This window comes from Rana temporaria, chromosome 3 (genome assembly GCF_905171775.1).
Source record: "Rana temporaria chromosome 3, aRanTem1.1, whole genome shotgun sequence".
Lineage (NCBI taxonomy): Eukaryota > Metazoa > Chordata > Amphibia > Anura > Ranidae > Rana > Rana temporaria.
The window spans coordinates 279,131,064-279,141,723 of NC_053491.1; the positions used below are offsets into that span (position 1 = coordinate 279,131,064).

Consider the following 10,660-nt stretch of genomic DNA (forward strand, 5'->3'; position numbering starts at 1 on the left):
CTTAGTTTTCAGGTAAGTTTCACATAATGTGCTAGTATGCACATTATAGCTTTACCTTGCAGGTTTGAGGGAAAAAAAGGCACCCAGCGGTTTACAACCACTTTAATAAAAAATGTGCCTTCATAACAAACAATATGAAAGCCCCAATTATAACAGTTCCAATGTGATAACAAAAAAAAAAGGGCTGGTGCTCCTTATAAACATATCATTTTGCTCCTCTCCATAGTGCTCTCTGTGCCCCACATGGACTAGAAATCATAAAATATATAGTATATGTTTTAGTATGGTTAACAGCACTTGTGGGGCATTCCCCTGATGGGTTGCCACCTCCAAATTTGTTCAATAATGCTCAGCATATACAATAGCACAGTGATCACATTAGGGGGGGGAAGGATAACAGAAAGAAAGACTCATAGCGTGAAACCATTCCATAGCATGAAAACATTCCACATTGTTTATTTAATAAAAGAATATAAGATTCCATTCACTTGTTTCTGTGCCTAAAAGACCCGACGCCTGGTGTAAATAGATTTTGTTTGTATGTGGGAAGTGATGACCGCGCCTCGCTATCACATCACAAAAGCTGAGCACAATGATATGTTTATAAGGAGCACCAGCAATTTATTTTGTCATCACATTGGAACTGTTATAATTGGGACTTTCATATTGTTTGTTATGAGGTGACATGCTATCTGTGACATTTCATCACATTATTTATTAACCTTTATTTTGTCTGTTTATGATATGAATGGTTCATATATAGTTTTTAAGTTGGTTTGTGTTTGACTTGTTACACATGAGAACTGCAGAAGTCAGCATAAATTTATTGCACTATATAATGGTAGCACTGGTTTCCAAGGCGCAGAGCAAATTTCACTTTAACTTTAATTCAGTACCCTATTGGTTTTCCATATGAGACTAGCATGCAAAAAAAAAAAGGTGCAAAAGCGAGCGCAAACGTAGGTCACGCACGCATGTAAATGTTTTAGGGAGAGAAAAAATTCTAGCACCAAACCTCCTCTGTAACTTTCAACTGGTAACCTGTAACAAAAATTAAAGAGTTGCCTATGAAGATTTTAAAGTACCGTCGTGTTGCACCATTCCACGAGTGTGCGCAATTCTAAAGCGTGACATATATAATGTTTGGGGGATCTAAGTAATTTTTAAGCAAAATATGATGATTTTTACATATAGGAAAGAAATGCCATAATTGGCCCGGATGGGAAGTGGTTAAGGCACAGTTTCCCAACCAGGGAGCTGCTAGTATGGGACCCAGTTTGCCCTGCATCAGTGTCGGGAGTTGCCATGGTGGCAGCGGACTGCCTGCCAGCACCCTAACAACCAATGACACTGTAGGGCCAAGACACATGGCATCATTCGTTGCTATGGTGATGGTGGCCAGCTCACCCCCACCATGGCAGTGCATGACTCTGATCCAGAACAGGTGTCATGGAGGGCACCTGCACCTCCCTGCCTTCTGCTGTGCTGCTGGAGGCAAAGGTGGGGCTCTGATGTTAACAAGGGACTGTGTGATGAGGGTCCTGTGGAACTGGGGACTCTTTGAAGGCGGTAACTGTGTGATTGTGTGGGGCTCTGATGTAATGGGGTAAGGAGGGAGACAGGGAGCTGCTGCTCTCGTGCACATTGTTGGATCGGGTTTAGGCAAGTATGGAGGGGGGGGGGGGAGTTTGCTGGGTGGATCCTGCAGCACAGAAGGTCTTTTACCTTAGGCCCCTTTCAGACGTGCGGACCGTATGTCCGATTTTTGCATACAACCTTTTACGGATGAAAAAGGGACATACATTGGTCCCTATGTGATTGCTGGTGATAAACATCCACTGCATATCAATCTCTTAAAGTGGATGTAAACCCACTCTCATCCTTTCTAAACTACTGCCATAGTGCTGATCTATAATGATATAGATGTCTACTGCTTGTATGCTTACCTGTCAAATGTCTCCCCTCTGTCTGTTATAAGAACTGAAAAACTGCAGATTCTGTGGATGGATCTGTTGTCTGGAGCTCTGTGGTTGGAGTCGTGATGTCAGTAGACTCCCCGCCCTCCTCTACACTCCCCTTGTCAACATGCATTTTCTCCTGTGTATTCCTTACAATAAATTCTGCTATGATCACCAACATCCAGTCAAAATCCAGAAAAGTAACCACATGACTTCAGAAAAGGAGTGGGGGTGGGAATTAAAAATATTGCCTGTCTCCAGGCTAGTGCATGAGATATGTAAATAACCTGTCACTCACAGCAAGGGTGGCGGAACGGACTAAGGTTTTTCTCTGTAATTCTGTTTTATTTCATTGAACAATAAAAGAGGATTGCTCAGAGCTGGATTAACTCTGTGTGGCAAGACAGGGCACAGATGATAGGAAATCGTATACTGTACATTGTGACATCAAAAAATAAAATACACATTTTTGGGTTTACATCCACTTTAAATAGGATCTCAATTCCCACTTTTCCAACTATATGCCTGAAGCCTCCTCGCTTGCCCTTACTGGAAACAACATACACGTGTCCTATCTATACTTAATCCTGTCTTGCCCTCAAGTTCCATGAAGAAAAGTCTTCCTAAATAGTTGGTGTGCCCACGTGCATATTTTCATGCTGCCTCATGATGATATTGCATCTCTGCTCTCTTCTAGAAATTAGTTTTGGCATCCTTTGAATTCATCTCCAGCCTAACCTCAAACTTGCACTTTCTTTTTGTTTACTCCAATGAGCTGCAGGCCGGGTCATTCCTGTCCCTCAGCTCAAATACTCAAAGAAATGGGCTGCAGGGCAGGAATGACCTGGCCCACAGGGAGTAAAAAAGAGTGCAAATTGAGTTTGGCTAGGGATAATGCCCAAGCTCATTTCTACTCTCTTCCCATGTGAGGACTCACCATAAAATGGTGAGCACCTGATACACTATATGCACTAAGTATTGGAACGCCTGCCTTTAAATGCACATGAACTTTAATGGCATTCTAGTCTTAGTCCGTAGGGTTCAATATGGAACTGGAACTAAGGGGCCAAGGCCAACTCCTGAAAAACAACCTCACACCATAATCTCCCCTTCACCAAATGATTTGGAGAGATGGTCCAATACTTTTGGCAATATAGTGTGGATAAGCGAGTTTGGGGTGGAGGAACTTGACTGGCCTGAACAGAATCCTGACCTCAACCCAATAGAATACCTTTGGGATAAATAAGAGCAGAGACTGTGAGCCAGGCCCTCTCGTGCAACATCAGTGCCTGACCTCACAAATGTGTCTCTGAAAGAATGTTAAAATGTTCCCATAGACACACTCCTAAACCTTGTGGAAAGCCTTCCCAGTAGAGTTGAAGCTCTTATAGCTGCAAAGGGTGGGCCAACCCAATACTGAACGCTATGGACTAAGACTGGCATTCCATTAAAGTTCATGTGCGTGTAAAGGCATGTGTCATCTGCCTGTCTCTCCATGCAGGAACACAATTAGGAGTCACCTTATGGAAGTGGCTAAACAAAGACTTTCATGGCAGGATCATTTGGTGTTAAAGCTAAACTCCATGTATGATCTTAATTGCATACCTACATTGGTCCAGCATGGACAGATGTAAGTATGCAAATCTCATAGCTGAGGGACTGCTGACAATCACTGTAGTAGTCAGCGTTACTATAGTGATCACCTCAATCTTCCGGGGGGACCACTATCATTCACAGAAAGCCTTATTTGCTTTCAATGAACACAAGACAATCTCTAAACACGAGGTGGAGAGGGGGTGGTGATGTCATGATCTTCCCTTTACCCAACAAGAGAATGCCTTGTATAAATTGAAAAAAAATATATAAGGTGTTCTGTGAATGGTGGCAGTGCCAAGCGAGCAACGCCCTGTGGTCAGTGTTTAGTGGAGAAGCAGCTCAGCACAGGACCTGGAAGATCTTGGTGATCACTGCAGTTGCCCTAACTACTATGGAGATTCTCTGCTTGCACAGTGGTCCCCCAGGTATGAGATAAGCACACTTATATTGGTCTAAGTTGGACCAATGTAAGTATGCAATAACTATATCTGGCGGTCAAGTGGAAGTGGAACTAAACACCCCAGTAAACAACATCCACCCTCCAGCAATGCAAGTTAAATTCTCCACTGGCCGCTGTCATATTGTCCCCAGGTTCTCGATCTCTTGATTGGCTGGGGGAGGGGGGCTCATTCTAGCACAGCTGATGTGTGCCTGGAATGAATGCAGAGATGCACATGAACAGTGTACATTTGGTAGAAAACTGTGAGCAGGCAGGTAAGCTTGTATTATTGCAAAAGAGACATTACATGTCGTTTCTGGAAGAAAAATAAGAAGCCACCTCCTCACAGTTTTTTCTGAACGTTAGGTTTAGTTTCACTAAAGATAGCCGGCAGTCAGTACTTTTATGAAAAAAGAGACCTTTTTGGTCTCTTTCATCATACCTGCTTCTTCCTGCCTTTCAGCATTTGCGTAAACTGTACTGTGCATGTGCAGCTCAGTGTACATTTACAATATGGCTCTGTGCTGTGACGATGTGACTATTGTGGGCACACGCAGGAGTGATGTGTTCATGTTAGGGCTGAATCCTTAAATATGCCAGGTAAGTCTTTCATAATGCACTAATATGCTGTATTATGTGGGAAAAAATACTGAGCTACCAGAGCTAAAGAAGCTGCAAGCACCACAATAATGCCGCGTACAGACGAATCGAATATTCCGACAACAAAACCATGGATTTTTTTCCAACGGATTTTGGCTCAACCTTGTCTTGCATACACACAGTCGCACAAATGTTGTCGGAAATTCCATACGCCAAGAACATGGTGATGTACAAGACGTATGATGGCACTATTAAAGGGTAGTTCAATACCAGTCGTGTTAGTAAAAGTTTGGCGAGAGACGATTTGCGTCCGTTACAGCGTGACGAATGTGCTATCTCCATTACAAACGCTAGTTTTACCAGACTGAGCGCTACCGTCTCATACTTGATTCAGAGCATGCGTGGAATTTTGTGCGTCGGAATTGTCCACACATTTACGAGAATGGATTTTGTTGTCGGAAAATTTGAGAACCAGCTCTCAAATTTTTGGAAATTCAGACAGCAAATGTCTGATGGAGCCTACACATGGTAGGAATTTCCAACAAAAAGCTCCCATCGAACATTTGTTGTCGGAAATTCCGACCATGTGTACGCGGCAATAGACTAATTGTATAGATATAAATGACGAATGAAATAGATGTATGAATTAATTCAAAAAGCACCTGTGCAGCATCAGTACCCCGATGACGTTACTTATAACGAAATGATCGTAGGGACGATGTACACACACGCTGCTGCACAGATGCTTTTTGAATAATGACTGTTTGAAGGATAGCACTGGCTATAGTGGAGACATTTACACCCAGCAGTAAGTCCACTGATTTTAAAATAAAACGGTTGAGACCATACTACACCATGAGGAGTCTCCCTGTTTTTTTACTCTAAGGCCTTGTACACACGACCGAACATGTCCGCTGAAACTGGTCCGTCGAACCAGTTTCCGCAGACATGTCCGACCGTGTGTAGGGCCGACCGGACAATTTTCCGGCCTAGCGCACAGGTTTCCAGCGGACAAAAGTTTCTTAGCATGCTAAGAAACATGTCCGCTGGAAAGCTGTCCGTCGGACATGTCCGATGGTTAGTACGACTCATCGGACATGTCCGCTGGCCCGAAATCCCGTGCATGCGTTGAAGTGATTCGACGCATGCGTGGAAGCATTGAACTTCCGGGTTTGCGCACGTCGCCGCGTCATCGTCGCCGCCACGTCACCGTGTTTACTGTCCGCGGGGAATTTGGTCTGATGGTGTGTACACACATCAGACCAAATTCTGCCAGCAGACATGTCCGATGAAAATGGTCCGCGGACCGTTTTCATCGGACATGTCTGGTCGTGTGTACGAGGCCTGAGGGTTCATCATCCCATCCGAGATAGTGAGTTGGATCATCTTTTCACCATAAGAGGAATACAGTAAGGCTGGCGTGGGAACATTTCTGGACTTCCATCCGAGGATCAGAGATCCCAATAAGCGCTGAAAGATCTTCCTGAGTAAGGAAGATCGCTGGAGATCTGGTAAGCCACCATCTGATTTATGGCGTCTATGTCATATATGGTGTTTTGCACACAGTAATTTTATTTAGCGGTGCATTTTTTTGACATACATAATGTGTGCTGCTTTTTACTAAATACCTCTTTGTTTCTTATGCCTGCTTTGTAGGAATCGGAACAAGAGATTGCTCCCTCTATACAGAGCCCTGCGTTGATCGGACACAGATGAACAGCAGGTCCTGGCCATGAATCATTGGCCGGGATGTGTTAAGTACTGCTGTGTTCGATCACAGCAGAGCTTGCTGGCGGCAGTGCGCATGTGCACCCAGAACACAGAAGGAAGCCACAATGTACAGGTATGTTACGGTGCCTGAACGAGCCACCCTGCCCCAGTATTTGTACTGCAGCAGGTCAGCAAGTGGATAGATTTGGAATAAAATACGCCTACTCGCCTCAAAACTGCAGCATCAGTTCGATTGCAGCAGCTGTCCCATGTCGGCTCTAAGACCCCTTTCACACTGAGGTGCTTTGCAGGCGCTATAGTGCTAAAAATAGCATCTGCAAACCGCCCTGAAACAGCGGCTTCATTCACTCCAGTGTGAAAGCCCTAGGGCTTTCACACTGGAGTGGTGCGCTGGCAGGGCGTCAGAAAAAGTCCTGCCAGCAGCTTCTTTAGAGCGCATTAGGAGCTGTGAACTCATCACTCCTAAAGCGCCCCTGCCCATTGAAATCAATGGGCAGTGCCGCTATAGCAGCGTTTTTAACCCTTTTTGGGACGCTAGCAGGGGTCAAAAGCGCCCCGCTAGCGGCCGAAAAGCGCCGCAAAAACTGCGGTAAAGCGCAGCTAAAAATAGTGTTGTTTTACCGCCGACGCCCGGGCGCCTTTAGTGTGAAAGCAGCCTAAGACCAAGAGCTGAGTGATCACAGGACCACCAATCACTCAGTTCTCAGAATGGAAACGGTAACTATCAGCCACCGGTCTCCACTCTGCCCCTCCAGCGCTCAATGGAGCTTTGGGCAGGGGAGGGGGTAGATGCAGCTGGCTTAAACTCTTAGGCCCCGTACACACGACCGAACATGTCTGCTGAAACTGGTCCGCGGACCAGTTTCAGCAGACATGTTTGGTCGTGTGTACGGCTGAGCGGACAGTTTTCCAGCGGACATTTGTCCAGCCGACCGTTTTCCGGCGGACAAATGTTTCTTAGCATGCTAAGAAACATGTCCGCTGGAAGCCTGTCTGTCGGACATGTTCGGTCGTCTGTACAGACTCACTGTACATGTCCGATCGGCCACTATCCCTCGCATGCGTCGAAGTGATTCGACGCATGCGTGGAAGCATTGAACTTCCAGGGCCGCAATTGTCGCGGCCACGTATCGTGTACGCGCGGATTTCTGTCTGATGGTGTGTACAACCATCAGACAGAAATTTCCGGGTGGACATGTCCGCTGAAAACGGTCCAGCGGACCGTTTTCAGCGGACAGTCCGTCCGTCTGTACGAGGCCTTAGCTGCGCACTGAGAGATGGAGCGACAACATTATGGTTGGGATCCTTCCAGAGGCTGGAGTGGCTTTGTGACATCAGCACACTCACAGACGGGCACAAGTTTGTGTACTTCTCCTCCTCTTCTGGGGCCAACTCTATGATACAGGAAACCGTAAATGATGTGCATAAACCACTTCCGATCTCCTTGGATGTACACAGCGCCATTTTTAAATAGGCAAAGCATCTGAGCACAGTGATCTTGGTGTGATCAAATGCTTTTTAGGGCAGCGGAGGGAGCTCCACAAAGAGTGCTTGTCACTGTTTAAGCGAGTGTGTAAAAAAAAAAAAAACTCTATATATAAAATGTTATGCGCCCCTGTGCAAAGGCGAGGGCACACACCGATCCCACACGCATGCAAACAGTGATTGTCCCACACATGAGGAATCACTGCAAACCTCAGACCTGAAAAGGCTTTTAAAGTAGCACCTATGGATAGTAAGGCTACTTACACACTGAGGCATTTTTCAGGCGTTTTAGTGCTAAAAATAGCATCTGTAAAGCGCCTGAAAACTACCTCTCATGCCTCCCCAGTATGAAAGCCTGAGTGCTTGTGGGACGGAAAAAAAGTCCTGCAAGCAGCATCTTTGGGGTGGTTTGGGAGCGCTGTATACACTGCTCCTAAACTTCCCCTGCCCATTGGAATGAATGGGCAGTGCCGCAACACTGGCAGTTTTAATGCTTTCTTTGGCCGCTAGCAGGGTTAAAAGCACCCCACTATCATCCGAAATGCGCTGTTAAAACTAAGGTAAAGCACCGCTAATACGAGCAGCGCTTTACCACCAACGTGGTCACAGTGTAAGCAGCGTAAATCGGACGTTTGTTTCCGTTGCACGGGCCTGCCCAATTTTAAAGCATGACATATTTGGTATCTATTTACTCGGCGTATCATCAGCTTTTAAATTTTACCAAACATTTGGGTATTGTATTGTGTTCTTGTGCATTACAATTTCCCCCCAAAAAAACTGCTATACAAATATCGTGTGACATACAAAAAACACCCACCAATTTATCCGTAAAGCCCCTTTAGAAAAATAAGTTTGGGGGTTCTAAGAAAATTTGTAGCAAAACAAAAAACAGCCTGTTACATATAAACAAAAAAGCGTCAAGAAAGGCCTGGAGCTTAAGGTTAAAGAAAGCCGCAAATTTAAAAAACCTGAAACAAAAAAACAATTGAACCACAGCAATTCAATAGAAGCTTGGGCCTTCACTTCCTGTCGTTGCACCAGCACAGCCAGCCCTCCCCCCACGTGAAGACTGAATAGCGTCTTTACAATGGCGTCCCCATCGGCCAATCAAAAGACGCCCCACCCTCCCGTCGTCATGGGTTAGGCCCCATGACCGGAAGTTCCTTTGCAACCCGGTGACGTAAGAATCTCCTTTTTGCATTTTCTTGCGCGCTAAAAAAAGGAAATAACCGTGCTCCCAACGTGCGGTAAGTTTATTGTCAGAGAGGAGCGGAGACATGGACACATCTCAGTTGTGTAAGCTGTTCGTAGGAGGCCTCAATGTCCAGACCACAGAGGCCGGCCTCAGGAGTCACTTCGAGGGTTATGGCACCCTGACGGACTGTGTGGTGGTGGTGAACCCGCTCACTAAACGTTCCCGCTGCTTCGGCTTCGTCACCTTCGCCAACGCCGAGGAAGCAGACGCCGCCGTCACCGCCTCCCCACACGTAGTGGACGGTAACAACGTGGAGCTGAAGAGGGCCGTGTCCCGGGAGGACTCCACTAGGCCTGGGGCCCACGCCAAAGTCAACAAGCTGTTCGTGGGGGGGCTGAAGGCGGACATCGAGGAGGAGCACCTCCAGGAGCATTTCTCCCAGTTCGGCCCCGTAGACAAGGTTGAGATCATCGCCGACAAAGGCACCGGTAAGAAGCGCGGCTTCGGCTTCGTTCATTTCGCCAACCACGACGCTGCAGACAAGGCGGCCGTGGTGAAGTTCCACCCCATCAATGGGCACCGCGTGGAGGTGAAGAAGGCCGTGCCCAGGGAGGACATCGGGCAGGGTGCCGGAGCCAAGTCATACCGGGGCGGAGGCCGGGGGAGAGGAGGCTCGGCTAACGGCTTTTCCGGGGAGAGGGAAGGCTATGCTGGCGGCTATGAGGCCTACGGAGGGGGCTACAACTCCTATGGAGGATTCGGGGAGCAGAGCGCCTATGGTGGTGACGGTTATAACGGCTTCGGGAACTATTCTCAGCACATGTCCGCCTATGGGCCCATGAAAGGTGCGGGACCAACCACCTGGGGGCGCAATAGCAGCACAGGCCCTTACCAAGGAGCTGGGGGCTATGGCTCTTACGGCTCCTACTGAACACCCCCCATCCCCCCAATGACTGAGCCATGAATGGACGATGTCTAAGCTTTTTTTTTTTTTTTGTTCCTTTATTTTTTACCTACCACAAGACCTGGTTGTTTCACTCGTCTGGATCACCATTTGGCCAGGCATTGTTTTTTTTCAATGTCTTCTCATCCTGACCTGTATTCTATTGCCATTTGATCATTGCTAAACCACATCTTGGACATAGACTTCCGCTAAGGAGTCAGGAGTCCTTTGTTTTGTTCATGACTTTACCGAATGGCCTATCGGTCTGGATTGTGTTTGTTACCCTTTAAACTTCCGGTTATCTGAAAATCCAAGATTTTTTTTTTCTATGACATATATAATGTTCATTTAACTGCGTAGGATTTGTGCATTTGGTTTGTCCTTATTTTTAATAAAAACCAAACTGTTTTAAGATTACACTGTTATAGGTCTTCTGAAATTGTTTTGTTCCAACATATGAAGCGGCCATTACTGCTGCAGCAGCTTCATATAAACAAGTGTCGTATGTATTGTGCTTTTTTATTTTATTTTTTAATATTACTTGGGGGAAAAATGGTATTTAGGCCTGATTTTGCACCGATGCAGGTGCGTTTTGCATTTTTCAATACACGATTTTGATCCTCTGAAATCTATGGAACCAGGAAAGTCTGTCCCTTTCCATAGAATGCACAGATGTGAACTACTTCCATAGGAAACCATGTTAAATGGACTGT

General features: G+C 46.1%; 1 protein-coding gene across 1 annotated transcript; it reads left to right on the forward strand.

Annotated features, from left to right (window-relative positions):
* Positions 1–8,953: 8,953 nt before the first annotated feature.
* HNRNPA0 (heterogeneous nuclear ribonucleoprotein A0) lies at positions 8,954–10,364 on the forward strand. The gene has a single exon (XM_040344688.1). The coding sequence runs from the start codon at positions 9,087–9,089 to the stop codon at positions 9,933–9,935; it is 849 nt and encodes a 282-aa protein (XP_040200622.1). The 5' UTR covers positions 8,954–9,086; the 3' UTR covers positions 9,936–10,364.
* The last annotated feature ends 296 nt before the right edge of the window (positions 10,365–10,660 follow it).